This window comes from Odocoileus virginianus, chromosome 1 (genome assembly GCF_023699985.2).
Source record: "Odocoileus virginianus isolate 20LAN1187 ecotype Illinois chromosome 1, Ovbor_1.2, whole genome shotgun sequence".
In the NCBI taxonomy this organism is placed as follows: Eukaryota; Metazoa; Chordata; class Mammalia; order Artiodactyla; family Cervidae; genus Odocoileus; species Odocoileus virginianus.
In genome coordinates this window covers 12231685-12254313 of record NC_069674.1, presented here as the reverse complement: position 1 = coordinate 12254313, position 22629 = coordinate 12231685, and the positions used below count along the sequence as shown (strand labels likewise).

At 43.0% G+C, this 22629-nt stretch overlaps 1 protein-coding gene across 1 annotated transcript; it reads left to right on the top strand.

The window, feature by feature from the left end:
* The first annotated feature begins 16933 nt into the window (after window positions 1-16933).
* On the top strand, window positions 16934-17975 carry TAS2R40 (taste 2 receptor member 40). Its single transcript, XM_020897533.2, has one exon. The coding sequence runs from the start codon at window positions 17019-17021 to the stop codon at window positions 17973-17975; it is 957 nt and encodes a 318-aa protein (XP_020753192.2). The 5' UTR covers window positions 16934-17018.
* The last annotated feature ends 4654 nt before the right edge of the window (window positions 17976-22629 follow it).

The following is a 22629-nucleotide window of genomic DNA, read 5'->3' as shown; positions in this document are numbered from 1 at the left end:
TCTTTGCGACCTCATGGACTGCAGCACACCAGTCTCCCCTGTCCTTCACCATCGCCCAGAGTTTGCTCAAACTCATGTCCATTGAGTCAGTGATGCCATCCAACCATCTCATCCTCTGTCATCCCCTTCTCCGAACTTCAATCTTTCCCAGTATCAGGGTCTTTTCAAATGAGTCAGCTCTTTGTATCAGGTGGTCAAAGTATTGGAGCTTCAGCATCAGTCCTTCCAATGAATATTCAGGGTTAATTTCCTTTAGAATTGACTGGTTTGATCTCCTTGCAGTCCAAGGGACTCTCAAGAGTCTTCTTCAACACCACAGTTCAAAAGCATCAATTCTTTGGCACTCAGCCCTTTTTAATTGTCCAGCTCTCACATCTGTACATGACTACTGGTAAAACCATAACTTTGACTAGCAAAACGACCTCTGTCAGCAAAGAAATGTCTGTGCTTTTTAATATGCTATCTAGGTTTGACATTGCTTTTCTTCCAAGGAGCAGTCGTCTTTTAATTTCATGGCTACAGTCACCATCCACAGTGATTTTGGAGCCCAAGAAAATAAAGTCTGTCTTGGCAGAATAATGCCTTCTCCAACTGTAGCCACATTCTAACCTGTGAGTACATTACCTTCCACTGAAAAAAGGACTTTGTGAATGTGATGAAGTTTAGCATCTTCATTTGAGAAGGACTGGCCTGGATTGTGCATGTTGGCTTTATAACAGGGAGACAGGAGGGTCAGAGTGAGAGAAGGAAATGTGATGATGGACTATCACATAGTTTCTATTGTTTCCCCATCTATTTGCCATGAAGCGATGGGACCAGATGCCATGATCTTCATATTTTGAATGTTGAGTTTGAAGCCAGCTTTTCACTCTTGTTTTTCACCTTCATCAAGAAGCCCTTTAATTCCTTTTCACTTTCTGTCATGAGGGTAGTGTCATCTACGTATCTGAGGTTAAATATTTGATATCTGGAGACATTTTAAATTAACATAACTGCGGGTGGGGGTTGCAGTGGTTTCTAGTGGATGGAGGCCAGAGATGCAGCTGACCATCTTACCAAGCACAGGACATGGTCCTACAACAAGTATCAGGTCCAAACAGTCAGTAGCGTCAAGGCTCGGAAGTCCTGGTCTAAAGAAAGCAATGGACTTTCTGGCTACTTAGAAATCTCTTTTCTGTCCAACAGACAGTCCCCATGCAAGAGGGTCCTTTCACAATCACTTGAGATTCACTTCTACTGCCTGTGCCTGAGGTTCAGGCATTACCCTTCTTGGTTCAACAGACATTTCCAATTCAGGCAGCCCCTACTGAAGGAGCCTCTTTTTTGTAGCCTGGAGGTAGGGGATTGTACAGTTCTTGTCATAACTGATGCCATCTTGGGCCTATACAGTTCCTCCAGTCTTTACACTGATCCTACCTGGGACTGTGGAGTAAATCACTTCTCTGTCATCAAGGGCTTTGTAGATAATAAACATTTTTTAATAAGCAATAGAACCAAATGGCCTCGATGCTCTGTTAGTCCCCAAACAATGATGAAGAACTTCACTGATGTGTCCTCAACTCCCAAAGTTAAGAAAGTTAGTTAGTCAGGTTCGACTCTTTGTGACCCCATGGACTGTAGCCCACCATGCTCCTCTGTCAAGAATACTGGAGTGGGTCACCATTTCCTTTTCCAGGGGATCTTCCCGACCCAGGAATCGAAACTGGGTCTCACACACTGCAGGCGGATTCTTTACCAGCTGAGCCACAAGGGAAGCACCCATTCCTAAATCTTGGCTTAGGAATATACATGCTATTTCTTTCCAAGCACATATTCCCTTAACCCTTTTAAAAGTAATTTTACTTATATTTGGTTATGCTGGGTCTTTGTTGCTACATGGACTTTTTTCTAGTTGCGGGGAGCAGGGTCCACTGTCCAGTTGCAGTACACGGGCCTCTCAGCTGCAGTGACTTCTCCTGTTGCAGAGCGTGGACTCTGGGGCACTTGGGCTTCAGTAGTTGTGGCATGTGTCCTCTAGTGCACAGGCTCAGTAGCTGTGGCTCACAGGCTTAGCAGCTCTGCAGAAAGTGGGATCTTCTGGGATCACGGGTTAAACCTGTGACTCCTGCGATGTCAGGCGCACTCTTCACCACAGAGCCACCGGGAAAGCCATCCCATGCTCTTTCATATGTTAACTATAAAACTGTCCCAGCGGCCCCTCAGGTTTGTAGAGTGCAGCTTCAAGTGCTTCTGGATCGTTATCTACCAAGCTCACCTGTAAAAAACTGATCCACTGATGATATGGAGCTGCCTGTTTACGTGGCATCAGTCTCAAGATAGCTCCTCAGTTCAGTGGGCGCTTCTCATTCCCTCCATCCTCCAACAGAAATGAATTCAGAATTCTCTCTAGATTACATGGCCACTTATCACCAATTGTATTCCACTTGAATGGTTTATAAAACACTCAAGAGCCTCATTTAACATCCTGTTACGCACCTTCCTTAAGACAATTAAGGCATTGTTAGATCTTAGAGACATTCCTGTTAACTAATTCTGCAGGAAAGTATTGTAAGCAAGCCTTTCCATGAAATGATGATTTTCATTTCCTGAATGTCTTTCACACAAATCTGTAGACTTGGGATGGGTAGAGAGACACTCTAACATTGTGTGAGAAAGGACATATGCAAACAAAAGAAGCAAGGAGATTAAACCAGTCAATCCTAAAGGAAATCAACCCTGAATATTCATTGGAAGGACTGATGCTGAAACTGAAGCTCCAACACTTTGGCCACCGGATGCGAAGAACTGACTCATTAGAAAAGACCCTGAAGCTGGGAAAGACTGAAAGCAGGAGGAGAAGAGGACAACAGAGGATGAGGTGTTTGGACGGCATCACTGACTCGATGGACATGAGTTTGAGCAAACTGCAGGTTGGAGATGGACAGGGAAACCTGGCGTGCTGCATTCCATGGGGTCACAAAGAGTCTGACACGACTGAGCAACTGAACTGAACTAAAACAAAAGAGTGAATAGGGAACACAGCAGGAATTGTGTGCTTCATTTAGTCATTCATGAAATCAACAAATATTCTGTTCAAGCATGACCTTCCCATCAAAACTTCGCTGATCAGTGTTTAAAATAACCCACCATGGGACTTCCCTGGTGATCCAGTGGCTAAGACTTCATGCTCCCGATGCAGGTGGCCCAGGTTCAATTCCTGGCCTATTTGGGGAACTAGATCCCACGTGGACCAACTAAAGATCCCACTTGCCTCCACTAAGACCCAATGCAGCCAAATAAATAAACAAAAATAAAATTATTCACTACCACCATTTGCCCACTTTCCACCCTGTTGTCCTCTTTTTTTTTCAAATTGAGATTTAACCCCATGACATAAAATTCACTCTTTTAAGTGTATAAGTCATCAGGTTTTAGTATATTTACAAGATTTGTGCAACCATCACTGCTATCTACTTCTGGAACATTTTCAACATCCCAATAGGAAACCCCATTTCTTTAGCAGTTATTCCACATTTTCCCTCCCTAGTCACTATCAATCACCAATCTACTTTCTATCTCTGTGAATTGGCCTATTTGGGGCATTTCATATGGATGGAATCAGGCAATACGTGGCCTCTTGTGTTTGGCTTCTTTTACTTAGCATAATGTTTTCAAAGTGTATCCAGGGATATACCTGTATCTCCATTCCTTTTTCGTGGCTGAATATTTTATTGAAAAGATGCACCATATTTTTTAAAAATTCATCAGATGATATCAGGTCGTTTTCTCATCCTGACAATCATAAAAATGCTGCTATGAACTTTCATGTTTTGGTCCACATACATGTGGACATACATTTTCAGTTGTTTTATCCTACCTAGGAGTATAATTTCTGAATCATATGGTAGCGTTGTATTTAACTTTTTGAGGAACTGCTGCACTGTTTTCCAGAGTAGCTGCACTATTTTAAATTCACACCAGCAAAATATGAAGATTCCAATTTCTCCACACCCCTGCCAACACTTGGGATTGTCTTGTATTTTTGCCATCCTAGTGGGTGTGAAATGGTAGCCTCTTATGGTTTTGATTTGCATGTCCCTAAGACTAATGTGGCTGCATGCTTTTTTTCATGTACTTACTGGCTATTTGCATATTTTCTTTAGAAAAAGTATCTTCAAATCCTTTACCTGTGTTTTAATTGAGCATTCTTTTTATTGCTGAGTTGTAAGAGTTCTTTGAATATTCTAGATACTAGACTCTTATCATATATGATTTGCAAATATCTCCTCCCAATATGTGAATTGTCTTTTTACTTTCTTAATTGTGCCCTATGAAGGACAAACCTTTAAATTTTTACAGTTCAATATTTGAAATTCTTCTTTCATTTCTTGTACTTTACATGTCATATCTAGGAAAACTTCGTGTAATCCAAGTAACAAAAATTTACACTTATATATTTCCTCTAAGAGTGCAATCATTTTAGCTCTTACGTTTAAGTCTTTGACCCATTTTTGTTGTAGCCACATGTTCCAGGAAACAAACTCACTCAGAAGGACAATGCAGATAGTGGAGTGAAGTTTATTACACTGCCAAGGACCCCAACCAGTTTTTGTGAAAACCTTATATAGCCTAAGTGTATAAGTTTCCCTGAAACTAGTCTGAACAAAGGAAAAAGAAAGATACAATCAAAGTTAGCTGTGATCATTCACCTTAAGCCTAGGTAATTAACAGTGGACAATTATCAATAGGCCTGTGGTCAGACCCCAATAAGCATAATAGAATGTATGATCCTATTCTGTTACACAGGTAATTAGGGTATTAATTCGGGTATTCTTTTAGGTGATGGAGAGCCCTGGGGCTCTTCCTTCCGGGGGCCTGGTTTTCCAGTTGGTCTGTCGTTTCCATAGCTACTGGGCATATAGCTCAAAGTCCACAGTCCAGCCCAAGATGGAGTCCTGCTTTCAAGATAGAGCCTGTTCTGTTTCCTCCTTCAATTTTGAGTTACTTTTTGTGCATGGAATGAGACAGAAGTCTAACTTCATTCTTTTGCACAAGGATATTCATTTGCTCCATCATTTTTTAAAAGACTATTCTCCCCACCTTTAAACAGTTTTGGAACCTTTGTTGAAAATCAATGCTTTATTTTCTTTATGGCACTTATCACCACCTGAAGTTATATAATTTGCCCTGCTCAAATACCCTCACGCCTCTCCCCCCATATTTCCTACACACACACACACACGCACACACGTAAACTAAACTAAGTTTCATAAAGACAAATTTGTCTCACTTATTGTTTATATCTGAGGCCTGTGATATAGTATACAATTAATAAACATCTGTTGAATAAATAAGTAAAGGAGACTCCATTTTTTTTTTTTTTTGGAAAAATAATGGCCACCATACTTCCTAAGTGCAAGGAGTCATTTAAGGCAAAAGATATTTGAGTAAGGGTCTAAATGAGATTGCATTACCACTTCCTGGATTGGATGAGAAGAACATAGACAAGTAACTACCCATTGGTACAGAGAGAGCCCGCAGAGAACTTGAGTAGAAATCCCAAGGCAGGTATAAAGGGACTGTCCAAGACGCATGGCCTGATACTCAGCAACGTCCTCCTGCCCCAAGGACGGCCACTCATCTCGGAATGGAGAGCTCAATGCACTACACCACCTGTCAGGCTAAGCATAGTGTGTACTGGTTTTCCAGTATTCTGATGTTTGGGATTCTTTAGCTTCCGAGATCAGGCGAGATCAGGCGCGTTCAGGGTGGTATGGCCGTCCACTGGGATTCTTTAGAAACAGCCTCTGTTGTCATCGAAAGTTAGTCTGTTTAAGGAATGTAGTTTTTATTTGCAATATGTCTTCCAAAAACAAATATTCATCAACATGTTAATTAAAAGATACATTTTTAAGAGATGGATATGAATTTTCTCAAAAAAGCTTTCTGAAATATTTCTGACCATGAATAGAAAGGTTCAGAAACGGCCCCTAAAAGTGAGTAGGTAAAACTCTTAGTCAACCACCTAAAATATAATAGAAAAGGTTTTTAATATGTTCCTGAGGCTCCTGCTAGGAAAGAAAGAGCACGTCCCCCCACTAGTGGAAGAATTAAGTAATTGTTTGATTTTCCAAGAAGGATTCATAGGCTCCATCTTATGGTGAAAAATGTTAGCTAAGCTTTAGAGCCACTACAAACTCCATTGCCTGCACAAGGGCGTAAATTGAAAAAAATCATTGAAAACTGCAGAGTCTACAAAAGCCAAGAACATAAAGGTCTATGTTGCTGGTAAGAAAAATAAGCCAACTGCCAGAAAACAATCAAACTATTTTTCTGAACTATGACTGCAACCAAGCCACTACATGCAAGTATGATATTAACAACAGTATCTCAAATTCAAAATTGGAAAAAAAAAAAGTTAAGATAAAAATAGGAATATTCTACTTCTAATATTTTCTTTCACAATTCATTGACTTTTATTTTGGAACCAAAAATCTGCAACTTTTTCTTTGGCACCAATATGTCATTTTAAATCTTGTTTCAAGTCTGATATGAACACAGAATTCAACCTTGACAGATAGTCTAGACAAGAAGTGATGTTTAATATTGGAAAGGAGCTATTGAAAACCATAGGCATTTTCAAAGAGTTTCAAAAAACCATCTTTGCACAATTGCTAAGATGTTTGCAAGAGTCTGACTTTCCAGCGTCACTGTATTAAATTTTCCATCTGTATGCCACCATGGATCACCTTCCATGTTATAGGTAAGGACTGACAAAGAGGCACGGAGCAGTAGGAGACTGTCTTCAGAACTGGAGATCAATAAGCCACATCAACAGTCAGTGTATCCATCATGGAATTCAGGCCATCAATTATAGTTCCACCAACTAATTCTAGCACAGAAAAGAGGACCAGATAACACTATTCCAGATAACTGTCTCCATGTTTTGTAACTACTGTGGATGGCTTTGCAGGGAACAATCAAAGCATTCGTTAACCCAAAAGGCCAGCTATGTGGCAACAAACTTTGCTGCTTAACATAAGCAAAGATATTTTTTTCCTCAGGTGATGTGAGTATGTTCCAGCGGTTCACCATTTCTCCTTAGCTTCAGCTGTGACTTAGCCTCTCCATCTGCCTGCAGGGAGAAGACCGCCGTGCGATGTGTCCAACTCATCAAACAGAGCTTGACAGTCCAAGGCCTAGGAGGTTATCCAGCTTACAGATGCTGACCTCCGTGTCTGTGACATGTTCCATTTTTAACTTCTAGCAGGGAGCAATTCCTGCTGAATGATGCAAATGAGTAGGTGTAAGGACTGTGTCCTTAGATAACTTGCAAGGTGAAACTTACCTTTAAGGGCAAGTCCAATATTAGCATCATCTTCTATCCCAGAAACATCATCAACATTAAATGGTTTGAAAGTTTCCTCTATCATAAAAATGAATTTCTTAATTGCTTCCCTGTGTTGTGCCTGTCGTGGGCACACTGTCCAAAATATTTTCAATCATAAAAGTTCTCAAACCCACAGTGAATAAGTGAAGCTAATTATTACATCTTAGTACTACTAAATATCTACTCTTATCAGCTGCAATAGCAAATGTCACAACGTTTAAAACTTTTCACATAATTTATCTTTTTATTTCCTAGCCATATTTTCAGGATCTTGAGCAATGGTATTTCCAGTTACACTTAAATTTTCACTTGCTTCTATCTTTTCAGGACTCAATTTCTGCTACATTCAAAAGACAATCTTTTACAACTTGCTATCTGTGAAGAATGTGATGTCCCAAGCAGATTTTTCACTTAAATACATAACTGCTTATTTTATAAACAACCAGAACAAGCCTCGTTGACATTTCAGTTCTCTCAGAGGCCCATTAGGTTTTGATCACATCTCTTCCACATCCCTGGTCTTTGTTCTTACCGTGGTTTATTTCATGGGACATCTAGGCTGTTTTCTTTGATTACAACTGTCAGGGAAAGGAAAAAGAAAAAAGGGCGCACAACCTAAAAGTTACAGGTTATATTTTATTCAGGGACATTAATGAAAGACTGACTATAGCCTGGGAGGCAGCCTTTCAGATAACTCTAAGGAACCGTTTCAAAGAGGTAAGGGAAGAGCCAGAGTATATAGGAGTTTTTGTAGGGGAATAAAAAATATGTAGCTGGACATCAAAAGACTATCGCTAATCACACACACAAACAAAACAGACATCACAAGTTAATGATTTTAGTGCTTTTCTATAAATGGGAAGATGCTTTTCAAGTTGGGCTCATTGAAATTATCCCTTTGATATGCATCTTACATATCTAGCAATGAGGCTTCCCTCATAGCTCAGTTGGTAAAGAATCTGCCTGCAATGCAGGGGACCCCAGTTCAACTCCTGGGTCGGGAAGATGCACTGGAGAAGGGATAGGCTACCCACTCCAGTATTCTTGGGCTTCCATTGTGGCTCAGCTGGTAAAGAATCTGCCTGCAATGCAGGAGACCTGGGTTCAATCCCTGGATTGGGAAGATCCCCTGGAGAAGGGAAAGGCTACCACTCCAGTTTTCTGGCCTGGAGAATCCCATGGACTATAGGGTCACAAAGAGTCAGACATTAACTATCTAGGGCGTATCTGTATCTTTTTTTTCCTCCATCCAGAATTCCCCCTCAGGGCACACCTTCGGGGGTGGCTACCGTGGCTGATGGCTTAATGGTGGGCATAATTTGTTGTTTGCTGGAATGGCAGGCAACATTCTTGGTTTACTGAAATGGCAAGCAGCATTTTTTTTGTCCACATATCCTTTGCCAAATAAGCATACAGGAATGATTTTAAGTTTATGAAGAACATTTGACTCTCTAGGTTTAACTTCTTTTTCTTCCTTTTCATAGATATGAGAAATATTTTTGCTTTTCTGACATTATACAGAAGTGATTTTCACAAGAACAAAACCCAGCTTTTAAAAATACTGTAATTTTTTTATAATTCAGCCTCTAGATCTGGTATCCCTCTAGCTGATAAAGGCCTGGCCCTCCTAGTCTCCCCCAGGAAGTCATTTGGTCAATTCCACAAAGATGATGAGAGGTCGAGTTCCTGTTGCCCCAGAATCAACCCTAAAGCCCATACTATAAACCACACAGGAAAGTACCCCTTACCTGTTGTGGTGGTGATTGTTGTTGAGTCGCTAAGTCATGTTTGACTCTGTGTGATTCCAGACTGTCCATGGGATTTCCCAGGCAAGAACCCTGCAGTGGGTTGCCATTTTCTTCTCCAGGGGATTTTCCCATCCCAGCAATCGAACCTGCATCTCCTGCATTGGCAGGAGGATTCCCTACAGCTGAGCCCCCTGAGAAGCCCACCCCTTACCTGCAGTGGTTCTCAACCTTCCCCTGCTCTAGGTGAGATTTGCCGTGGGGAGCTTTGGAGATGCCAATGCTTAGTTCTTCTCCAGAGCAATTGCTCAGAATTCCTGAGGATAGGACCTGGCTATGGATTTTTTTTATAAGCTCTTCAGGTAACTCAGGCAATTCTGCTATGCAGGCGGGATTGAGAAGAACTGATTAAAGAAAAAGTGCCAAGAACTAAGATTACATGCTTACCTGAAAAGTTGACCAAAAGGTGGAAACACCGGCCCTACTGTAACCAGCCAGGATCACAAGAGCAACCCTCCACCTAGGTCTGTGCTTTAAAAAAAAAAATGAGGAGGGTTCCCAGGATCATACATCAGCTTCCCACTGGCTAACTATTTTACATATGGTAATGTATATGCTTCCATGCCAAAGCCGGTGCCCTGAGACAACCTAGAGGGATGGGGTGCAAAGGGAGGTGGGAGGCGGGATTAAAGGGGAGGGGGGACACGTGGCATACCTATGGCAAATTCATGTTGCTGTATGGCCAAAACCATCACAATATTGTAAAGTAATTATCCTCCAGTTAAATAAATAAAGTTTAAAAAAAGCAGAGGGCAGGGAGAGAAGAGGTGGGTGATGTGAGTCACAGGCAGCACAGTGGGGAGCTGCGGCAGAGCCCTCTGAGGCACTTGCTCAGGGTCCTCAGGAGACGACCAGCATGGGGATGCCTGCTCGCAGAGGCATCACGGCCGGACAGTGGAGGAGGAGCAGCAGCATTCTTAGGGAGCACACTTACCACGCCACAGAATAACGAGACATCCCCATCCCCTCTCTCCCATGCCAGGACCTGGAGGAAGAGGAAAGAGAAACAGGTGGCCCCATTCCCACCCAACCCAAGCAGACGGGGTCTCAGCTCAAGCTATGCTTGGGGAAAAGCAGAGAAGATAAGGTTCAAACCAGTATGAAACAAAATTGGATTGACTCAAAGAAGACTAGAAAAGATTCAACCTGCCTAAGATATCACTATGGGATTGAAACCGAGCAGGACCCTGTGGGGTCCTCCCGGGTAGGAAAACCTCTCCATGTCCCCTGTTTCTTGTTTGTAGGGAATGGTTTTAGATTCCTAGACCTTTCTCTGAGTTCCAAAGAGCAGATATAAGCAGTTCCAGCTAGGGAAGTGAGGGAAAGCAGAAACAAAGGAAAACAAGCCCAACAAAGTTAACTGAAACTAATGTCTTGATTTATGACCCCACACTGCAGAGACTACATCCTGTGGCTTTACCCAGCTGCCCCAAGCAGACTTGAAATTGATGGCACCAGGAGGATCAATTAAGAACTGAAGCTTCTGAACCATCACAGAAGCTCTAAGTAAATTATAAAATGCTTTAGCCATGGCTTCTGCTCTCTCCTGGAAAGAAGTTGCTACATCACAAGACCATGATTTACTAGTCGGTTTTGCAGGCATGCATTGATCAGTCACAATCACCAAGGATACTTCAAATCACAAGACAGTCCTGGGAAGTCTGCAGCTGAGGCCTTATCACGAAGGTGAAATCACAGAGATGTCTTCTTCTTTACCTTTTTTCCTTTAAAAGCCTTGCATCCCAGCCAACCAGACAGATCTGAGATGAGTCTAGGTCTCCACCTTCTGAGTTGGCACCTCCTCTACTAATAAAAGTAGTGAAGGTCTTCCCTGGTGGGTCAGATGATAATGAATCTGCCTGCAATGCAGGAGACCCATGTTTGATCCCTGGGTCAGGAAGATCCCCTGGAGGAGGGCTTGGCAACTATTCTTGCCTGGAGAATCCTATGGACAGGGGACCCTGGCAGGCTATAGTCCATAGGGTTGCAAAAGAAATGGACACAGCTAAGAGTACATCATGAGAAACTCTGGGCTGGAAGAAGCACCAGCTGGAATCAAGATTGCCAGGAGAAATATCAATAACCTCAGATATGCAGATGACACCACCCTTATGGCAGAAAGTGAAGATGGACTAAAAAGCCTCTTGATGAAAGTGAAGGAGGAGAGTGAAAAAGTTGGCTTAAAGCTCAACATTCAGAAAACTAAGATCATGGCATCTGGTCCCATCACTTCATGGCAAATAGATGGGGAAACTGTGGCAGACTTTAATTTTGGGGGCTCCAAAATCACTGCAGATGGTGATTGCAGCCATGAAATTAAAAGATGCTTACTCCTTGGAAGGAAAGTTATCACCAACCTAGATAGCATATTAAAAAGCAGAGACATTACTTTGCCAACAAAGGTCCGTCTAGTCAAGGCTATGGTTTTTCCAGTGGTCATATATGGATGTGAGAGCTGGACTGTGAAGAAAGCTGAGCACTGAAGCTTTTGAACTGTGGTGTTGGAGAAGACTCTTCAGAGTCCCTTGGACTGCAAGTTGATCCAACCAGTCCATCCTAAAGGAGATCAGTCCTGGGTGTTCATTGGAAGGACTGATGTTGAAGTTGAAACTCCAATACTTTGGCCACCTCATGCAAAGAGTTGACTCATTGGAAAAGACCCTGATGCTGGGAGGGATTGGGGGCAGGAGGAGAAGGGGACAACAGAGGACGAGATGGCTGGATGGCATTACCAACTCAATGGACATGAGTTTGAGTAAACTCCGGGAGTTGGTGATGGACAGGGAGGCCTGGTGTGCTGCGATTCATGGGGTCACAAAGAGTTGGACACAACTGAGCGACTGAACTGAACTGAAGGGATACTACTGATAAATCTTTCTCTGCTCCAAACTCTATTTCAGTTTGGCCTCATGGTATGTCGGAGACATGAACTTGGGTTCAACAACAGAATGAGAAAAGATTCAAAGGCAATGTCAATCACACTCTGATTGACAGGAAGATCTTGTTCATGTTTATCCCTCTTACTGAGTTGATGCTGCTCCCTAAACCAATGATACTTTAGTGTTTTCTCAGTCATACTAGGCTTAAATACTATGATTCTAAGATTTTCTTAGGATTTCTATACTCCTTGAGGTGACATATATGTTGCTTGGCGATCAAACAGAGACTTGGAGGGGGACAGGAGGGGAACAGGAGGTGGGGAGTCTCTTCCATGGATGTTCCTCTGTCCTTGCATTGGCTTCATCTGGATCCAAGCTTGCAAGACCTCCTTGGTAAGAGACTCCAAGACTCCAGACTCCCTTGAAATCTACTGACTCTCTCAGCAAATTTCCAAACTCTTTTTGTGAACACAAGGCAGAAACAGCAATTTTCCCAAGGGTGGATGGATGGTGGGACAGCTGGAGTATGCCTGCAAAGCCCCCTCTGCCACTGACACCCCCACACAGCCATGAGGACACGCCAAGAAGTAGGGCCCCTTTCAGAGAGATGCTTGCCCTCACTCAATAACTCATCCCCCCCTCCCCCTCATTCCTCTCTCTTGGAAAAGCATTTTCTAGTCTGCATGGTGAGGCCTGAGAGAGAAGTGAAAAGAAAATGGCTTCCTAATCATATATTCTTCCAAAGTTGTTCTGTCCTACACCAGGACCAGTTTTTTAACTTAATAGCTGAGAATTTGAAAACTTGGTATTTGGTTCCACCATAAAAGTTTCCCCAAAATAAAGATGCTTACATTCTAGCTCCTCAAATGAGAGTAAAAAAAAAAACAAATAATAAGCTGACCCCACATCCCTATAAATACAGTGCCTGCCCACCATTGCTCTTACCTCTTAAAATCAGAGAAAAACAGGAATAAACACCAATAGAAGATGGTACCAGAGCAATAGAAATCAAGGATTATGTGCAAGAATTTTGGGGAGATCTTATTTATTATAAATTTGTATAAGTTGGGACCAAAAAAAATTAATTTGTTGCTTCATAATGGGCCTTAGGAAGCATCATTACGAACAAAGCTAGTGGAGGCGATAGAATTCCAGTTGAGCTATTTCAAATTCTAAAAGATGATGCTATGAAAGTGCCACACTCAGTATGCCAGCAAATTTGGAAATCTCAGCAGTGGCCACAGGATTGGAAAAGGTCAGTTTTCATTCCAATCCCTAAGAAAGGCAATGCCAAAGAATGCTCAAACTACCACACAATTGTACTCATCGCGTACACTAGTAAAGTAATGCTCAAAATTCTCCAAGCCAGGCTTCAATAGTATGTGAACCATGAACTTCCAGATGTTCAAGCTGGTTTCAGAAAAGGCAGAGGAACCAGAGATCAAACTGCCAACATCTCCTGGATCATCGAAAAAGCAAGAGAGTTCCAGAAAAACATCTATTTCTGCTTTACTGACTATGCCAAAGCCTCTGACTGTGTGAATCACAATAAACTGTGGAAAATTCTTAAAGAGATGGGAATACCAGATCACCTGACCTGCCTCTTGAGAAACCTGTATGCAGGTCAGGAAGCAACAGTTAGAACTGGACATGGAACAATAGACTGGTTCCAAATCAGGAAAGGAGTACATCAAGGCTGTATATTGTCATCCTGCCTATTTAACTTATATGCAGAGTACATCATGAGAAACGCTGGGCTGGGTGAAGCACAAGCTGGAATCAAGATTGCCAGGAGAAATATCAATAACCTCAGATATGCAGATAACATGACCCTTTGGCAGAAAGTGAAGAAGAAACTAAAGAGCCTCTTGATGAAAGTGAAAGAGGAGAGTGAAAAAGTTGGCTTAAAGCTCAACATTCAGAAAACTAAGATCATGGTATCTGGTCCCAATACTTCATGGCAAATAGATGGGGAAACAGTGGCTGACTTTATTTTTGGGGGGGCTCCAAAACCACTGCAGATGGTAACTGCAGCCATGAAATTAAAAGATGCTTACTCTTTGGAAGGAAAGTTATGACCAACCTAGAAAGCATATTAAAAAGCACAGACATTACTTTGCCAACAAAGGTCCATCTAGTCAAGACTGGTTTTTCCAGTAGTCATGTATGGATGTGAGAGTTGGAGTATAAAGAAAGCTGAGCAGCAAAGAATTGATGCTTTTGAACTGTGGTGTTGGAGAAGACTCTTGAGAGTCCCTTGGAATGCAAGTTGATCCAACCAGTCCATCCTAAAGGAAATCAGTCCTGAATATTCATTGGAAGGTCTGACATTGAAGCTGAAACTCCAATACTTTGGCCACTTCATGCAAAGAGCTGACTCATTGGAAAAGACCCTGATGCTGGGAAAGATTGAAGGCGGGAGGAGAAGGGGACGACAGAGGATGAAATGGTTGGATGGCATCACTGACTCAATGGACATGAGTTTGAGTAAACTCTGGGAGTTGGTGATGGACAGGGAGGCCTGGCGTGCTGCAGTCCATGGGGTCGCAAAGAGTCGGACACAACTGAGCAACTGAACTGAACTGAAAACGTGAAAGCTGCTGACAAATATGACTCTCCTCTATTAGTAGAAGTAAGATAAGTTAATGACTCTGTTACTGAAGATGCAGAACTTGTCAAAGAATCTAATTTCCTGTCTCTAGCTATTATGAATAAATAGTCATTTGTGTACCAGTCTTTGGCTTGACATGAATTTTCATTGCTCTAACCAATGCTTTCTTAATTTTGTAATATATGGCTGTGTCTAGTGCTATTTTTATACAAATATGATTTAATAATAAAATTTTATAATAAAAGAAAAATCCCTGTATTTTAAATAAAATTAATTTGTGGTTGGGGAAATCCATTTTATTACTCCTCCATTTATATTATAAAAATAGGACAAGTACAGTGGCATGAAGTCTCAGGGTCAAGAAGACATTAGGAACTGGTGAATGTGTTAGTCGCTTAGTCGTGTCCTACTCTTTGCGACCCCATGGTCTGTAGCCCGTCAGGCTCCTCTGTCCATGGGGTTCTCCAGGCAAGAATATTGGAGTGAGTTGCCATTCCCTTCTCCAAAGAACTGGTGAATACTATAACACTAAAAAGCACATACATGGGTTTTGCATAGACAGCCACTACTCTGCTTCAAATGATTCACCATGAAGACCTGATAATGCCCAATTTACTAATTTTTCAGAGAAGACAGATTTTTGTGTGTACATATAGGCAGTCTCCTAAATTTAGATGTTGGCCTATAGAATAAAAATCAAATGTCAGTGAACCACTGCTGTCCAACATCAGGCACTACAAGATAAAGTACAGCTTTAGACTAGATTTGACCCAAGACCCATTGGGCTCTAGATAAGACCTTGGTTCTCAATGGTGACTGTGAGATCTCTTAGCTTTTTAAAAATACAGCATGCCTGGGCACTGTCTCTCTGATTCTTTTCCTCATTGTCTTGTGCTTTATTGTAAATACTTCCTAGATGTTATGTTTCTTACAAATTGAAGGTTTGTGTAACCCTTTGTTAATCATGTCTATTAGTGCCATGTTTCTTTTTATCTCCCAGATTCTGACTAAATAGATTAGGAATGAGTCCTGAGCATATATATATATGTATATATATGTAATATTTTATATTTTATTTTATGCTTCATTGATTATATTATACTTTATATTATATTTTAGTGATTTATATATTTATGAAAGTGAAGGTATTAGTTGCTGAGTCACACCTGACTCTTTGCAAGCCCACCAGGCTCCTCTGTCCATGGGATTCTTCAGGCAAGAATACTGGGGTGGGTAGACACTCTCTTCTCCAAAGGATCTTCCCAAACCAGGATCTAACCTGGGTCTCCCACATTGCAGGCAGATTCTTTACTGTCTGAGCCCCCAGGGAAGCCCATATATATTTATAAATATTTTATATTTTACACACATACATAAGTTAAGAGTTCATTCTGTTACACAGCCAGGGGAAAGAAGTAGGGAATTAAATTTCAAGTAATGATGTTTTGTCACATTTTCCAACTTCAAGACTATGTTCAAAACACTCTGAAGGCTTCCCAGGCTAACTCTACCTGATTCTGGGCACAAACAGTGACACGGATCTTGGTAAATTAGAACTGATGATAAACACAAAAACAATGAAAACTGTCATATGGGAGTTTTTTGTCTCTAACCCAAATGACATCCAATTTTGGCTTTTCTGAGTACTGTTTGAGGACACTACAATAGCTAGCTTTTAAAATGATCAGATATGAGCTGATGGGAAATTCTGACTCATGAACTAACCATAGGAAAAAAGCCTCTACCCAAATAAAGGAGATAACAAAGGAAGCAGGAGAAAGCAGATCAAAAGAATCGGCTGGCATTTTCATGGATAATTTAACAAGTAACAAGTCCTATGAGATAAGAAAAAAAGACTGTGATTCCTAAACTGGGACCCTTGCCCTGTAAAGTCAGTAAAATATGGACTTAAATAAGGTAGGTAGGTTGGAGATGAAAATGGCAACCCACTCCAATATTCTTGCCTGGGAAATCTCATGGACAGAGGAGCTTGGCAGACTACAGGCCACGAGGTCACAAAGAGTCGGACACGACTGAGTGACTAAACAACAAAGGTAGGTAAGGTAGGAGGGTGCTGGGATAGGAACCTGTCTCAATTTTTTTTTTTTCCCAATGAGCTCCTGAAAGCCCAAGATAAATGGGTTTTGATGAAAGATGGAGACAGCCAGCAACCAGATCCTCTCATCATTTGCATTTCAAGCCTCTAACTTGTGGTCACGTGACAAGCAAATGAAGAAAAAGGCAATAACCATTAACTGGAAAGAAAACACATAATTACACTGAGTCAGGATCACACAGTTGCAGAGAAGGCACCAGTTCTTCAGGCAGAAATCTGAACATCAGAGCCAAAGAGGATGGTGACAGTGAACACAGTTGCAACAGATAAAGATACGACCAGGTTTAAGATCGTCTTCACCTTGGTGGTCTCTGCAATAGAGTGCATCATTGGTATCGCTGGGAATGGCTTCATCACCGTCATCCATGGGGCCGAGTGGGTCAGAGGCAAAAGACTCCCCGTTGGTGACTGCATTCTGCTCATGCTGAGTTTTTCCAGGCTCTTGCTACAGATTTGGATGATGCTAGAAAACACGTACAGTCTGCTGTTCTGGGTCATCTACAATGAAAAAAGAGTATACATACTTTTCAAAACCATTGTCATGTTTCTGAATTACTCCAACCTCTGGCTTGCTGCCTGGCTCAATATCTTCTATTGTCTCAGAATCGCAAGCTTTACTCACCCGTGGTTCTCCGTGGTGAAGAGGAAGGTCATGGGGCTGATGCCTGGGCTTGTGAGGCTATCCTTGTTCTTCTCCTTTTGCTCCAGCTTCCCCTTCTCTAAAGGTATCTTCAATGTGTACGTGAACAATTCCGTCCCCGTGCCCTCCTCCAACTCCACTGGGAAGGTATACTTCTCTGAGACCAACATGGGCAACTTGGTTACCACCCTTTACCTGGGGATCTTCATCCCTCTGATCATGTTTATCCTGGCAGCCACCCTGCTGATCATCTCTCTCAAAAGACACACCTTTCACATGAAAAGCAACGCCACTGGCTCCAGGGACACCAGCATGGAGGCTCACCTGGCTGCCATCAAAGCCATCAGCTATTTTCTCATTTTCTACATTCTCAATGCAGTTGCTCTGTTTCTTTCTATATCCAACATCTTTGCCGCCAACAGCTCCTGGAATATTTTGTGCAAAATCATCATGGCTGCTTACCCTGCTGGCCACTCAGTGCTACTGATCTTGGGTAACCCTGGGCTGAAAAGGGCATGGAAGCGCTTTCAGCACCAAGCTCATCTCTGCCTGTAAGGGCAAACCCACAGGGGACCTGCCCCAATCAAGCTCTGACTTCTCTTCTCCTTGACCTCTCTCCCAACCCATCTTTTCTTCCCTAATCTGCTCTGACACTTCTCAGGTAACTGAATTCGTTCATGAATGTGAAGCTGAATTTTTTTACTTGAGATTCTAAGTAGAAGTAGCTAAACCACTAAGATGGATTTATGAAAGCTCCTTAATCTATGGTCATTTGCATCCTGTCAGCTCTTCTCTATTTCCTCCCCCACTGAACCTTAAGGAGAGGGTGACCGGGCATTTCTGTTTGCCTTGGATGAGCTCTGTTTGTGCCTGTTGGCATTTTTCATCCCTTAATTCCCAAGGATAGCTTGGTCTGGATGAAAAATTACATGCTCACCCTACTTGAGGAACCCCACTAACCCACAGTCAAGAAAAAGGAGGGCTAGTGACAAGCATGGTGTGCATCTCAAGGGGTAGAAGGGACATCTGAATGCCTACAGATAAAGGGGATCCAGGAGAGAAAATCTGGCCCAAATTTTCAAGTGGTGCAGAAATTTCAAGGAAAATGAAAAGTGAAGAAAAAGGCTTTGGACTTGGCTAAAAGAAGGTTGGGCTTCCCTGGTGGCTCAGTGGTAAAGAATCTTCCTGCCAATACAGGAGACAGGACCCAGGTTCAATCCCTGGGTCAGGAAGATCCCCCCTGGAGAAGGAAACCCACTCAAATGGCAGGAAACCCACTCCAGTATTCTTGCCTGGAAAATCCCATGGAGAGAGGAGTCTGACAGGCTATAGACCCTGGGATTGCAGAAAAGTCAGACACAACTGAGCGACTAAACAACAACCAAAGTTTAAGGATCGGGTGGCACTCAGATCACAGGAGTTTCCAGAGATGATTCGACGATGAAAACAGTGAGGCATTTTGTAAAGCCCCATCTTTTCAGGAGGCTGGTTGGAGGTAAACATGAAGCAGAGGGTGGTGGGGGGTAGTGGGGGATGGTCAACTGGATGCTCTATGTTTCCAGATGAGAAGGGACAATGCAAGAAGAAAGGAAAGGAAGAACAGAGCAAAAAGAGTGACGTGAGCAGGAAGCAGAAATCGGAGAGAGGCCAAGCTGGAGGATCGTCTCTTTTGCTTCCCTCCTGGGTCTGTGACAACATATGCTGCGCCAGTGCCTCTGGCTTTACCAGTTCTGGGTCACCTGGCAGAACTAGCAGGGTGGGGCAGGGTATCTAGGAGGGGCTGCTGGATAAGGAAACACTACTTACCGCTCACTGTCGCTCTGCAGAATGAGACCCTCCGCAGAGCCTCCAAAGGCCGATCACAGAATAAGACAGCCCTCCTCCCAGATATCTTGGAACCAGAAGTCAGGAGATTGGGTTTTCTTGTATTGGGTATTTTTAAAATCAGAATTACTACGGTAACTGGGGAAAAAATGCTACTGATCATATCAAGCTCAAGAGGCTAGGTGAAAATGTGAGGTCATAGGCGAGTGCTAAATTCTGAGTTCCTAGACCTTTGAGCACTTTTTTCAGAGAGTCCCTTACCTCCTAAGTGCAAAAAAATCACACATACACACACACATATTCACTCACATTCATCCCTTTATAGTTCAAGTAGCTTGGTACTTACTCAACTGGAAAGGAAAATGTTTATAGAAAACACACTCTTTTGATAGCTTTCCTAAGTGAAATTTACTTAAAACTATTTAAGGTTGGCATGACAGTTATCGTAAAAAAAAAAAAAAATAGATTTTGAGGTTTCATTTCAATGCCTAAAGAAAAGAGGACTATACATTTTTTCCAAATAATACAAGCACTCATACCTACTGAAAAACAGAAAACAGATTCAAAGTCATCATGTCGTTAATATGAACACTGCCAAGAAAATACTGTATAATGCTTCTCTGTGCTTATTATGAAGAAACAGTATCTCATTTGCAAAAGCTGAAGGACGTAGAGAGTTAGCAAGAGCTTTAAGGATGATAACATCCTTATCAATACTGTATGTTGCCCCGCTTTAACCAGACCAAGTTCTCTGCTTGCTCCTCCTCCCTCCCTCCCCTTTTTTTTCTTGCTTTCTATAGCATGCACCTAAAGTTCCACAATGGACCAGACTACCCTGCCTTCGAATTGGTTGGCTTTGGACAGAAACCAGCATTTCTAGGGGATTCACTTTGCAAACTCTGCACAACACCTCTGTCCCCTGGGAACAGTTGAAAGCTATGGCAGGAGGGATTTCTTTACCCACAAAGTCACCCACCCCCCCAACACATTATCCACCACGTGGAGCAGTCTCTACTGAATAAGAGACAATAAAGCAGAAGTTCAATCAAGCGGTAACAAGTCTTGAGATGAGTGAGATGGGGCTGAAGCCAAGGGCAGAAATTAGAAGCCATCAGGAAAGGAAGGAAGGGCAGGAAGAGACACCGGGAGAGAAGGGGGCCCTCCACCCACAGCCCCCGTGCAGGGAAGCACACTCCCCACAGGAAGGGGGAGAGTGAGACTTCTTACACACTCAGGAAGGCGGGTTTGTGGGAAGCGGGAGGACAGACCAAGTGGGGAGCCAGCCCTCAGTGTGAGAAAGCTGGGGGGCTCTCTGACCCTACTCTGGACCGAGAGGCATTGCCTTTGACAGGAGACGGGATGGCTGTGGGCGAAACGGCCGTCTCCTGGGTGCTCTGCACGAAGGGCACGGGTTACCAGCAATTAGAAGTTGCTAAGAAGGAAGATGGATGCTTCTGGAGCCAGGGACATCACCCAGATGGCCCAGGCAGGGCAGACTCAGGGAAGGAAACAGCAGGTGAGGGTGGGGAACAGAGCCGCAAGCACTGGGGGAGGGAAGGTGTGAAGGTGCTGAGCTCGGAAGACAAACTTGGCCAGTCTCCTTGGAAGAAGCTCTCTGCTGACAACTCCTGCCCGGGCCTCCGGAGAGTGTTCCCACAAACCAGGGAGCAAAACCTCTTCAAGAGCTTTCCAGAGGAACTTCCTGGCCGAGACCCTTCCCAGGGTGGGGTGTGGTATGGTAGGGGTGCTCTGTCTGCAAAACTAGCCTGTCAACCAGCCTCACTGAGGGGAAACGGGTTGTTTTTAAGTTTTTGGTTTGTTTCTCATTTGGTTTTCCTCTTTGCTTTTAGTAAAGGGTCTAAAGAGTGTTCCACCCTCGCTCAGCTGCGTCAGGAGAAAATAAGAGAAAAGTGGTTTTGAAGCTAGTCCAAAGCGAAACAGAACCAGTAATCCCTTGGGTTGGATTTGGTTGGGGTGTGGCAGAAGCAGTCAGAGGGGATCCAAGAAAGGAAACAGACTCATAGACTTAAGAGAAGGAACTATGGTTGGGTGTGGGGTAAGGGATGGTTAGGGATTGACCAGCAGGTACACACTGCTACATTTAAAATGGATAACCCCCAATGACCTACTGTATAGCACTGGGAACTCTGCTTAATATTACGTAACAACCTAAATGGGAAAAGAATTTGAAAAAGAAATAGATACATGTGTGTGTATAACAGAATCACTTTACTGTACACCTAAAACTGACTACAACATTGTAAATCACTGATACTCCAATATAAAATAAACAGTTTTTAAAAGTAACTAAAATAAAATATTTTTTTTAAAAAGGAAACAGCCATAAAATAGGACATTTTTAGAAAAGAATCCCAAGGTGGAACATTCATGAAAAAATCTCACCTCAGCAGCTGCAGCCCTCTCCCAAGTCCCACCTTCCTCTCTCTTACCCTGAGGTCCCCAGAGTCAAGATGACTTAAGCTTGGGGTCCTGGCTCAGCTTCTTATGGGTGTGTGACTCAGGCGTGTTACTGCCTGTCTCTGAACCTCGGTTTCTGTATCTGTAAAATGGGAATAATGATAAGAATATCTACTGCCCGGGATTTTCTATCTCAGCCTCAGAAATGCGTGAGAGAAAACACTGGCCCAGAGTAAGCTCTCAGGGACCACTGGCTGTTCGTTGTCTAAAGGTGAGGGATGGGAGGCTGAGAGGCAGGGCGTTGGAGAATGAGGACACGCAGAGCAGGCCAGATGTGAAAAGGCCGCAGCCCAGACTGAGCCGGATGCACAGAGGCCCAGCCCCGAACCTGGGACTCCGGCAAAGCACAGCTTAATCTGTAGTGGCCCACCCGCCCCAGCAGGGAGGGAGGGGGAGGGGGCACCCTGAAGGGTCCAGCTCCTGCACCCACTCCTGACAACATCAGAAAGACTCCAGGGTTTGGCCCCTTGGCAGAGATTCAAGTCGCTGTTTGGAACAAAGCAGGGCGCTGGGTCAGAGGTCAGCAAACCCTCAGTCGAGCCACATAGTAACTATCTGAAGCTCTGTGGACCCAGGTTGCAAGTCCTCCGGGTTCTTCTGTAGCACAAAACCCACCAGAGGCAACTGTCCTCCAATAATATTTTATTTACTGGCACTGAAATGTGAATTTCATATAATTTTTCACATGTCAGGAAATATTCTCTTGATGTTTTTCAACCATTTAAACATGCAAAAAGCATTCTTGGCTCATGAGTTCTACAAAAACAGGCAGTGAGTCGGATTTGAGCCCCGCCCCCCCAAACCCCAGTTTGCCAATCCTGCGCCTGGCACTTTCTCCAACCCAAGAAGACACTGAAATTCACAACCACTTATCTTCACTGTAAACCCAAGACACTCATCATGACAA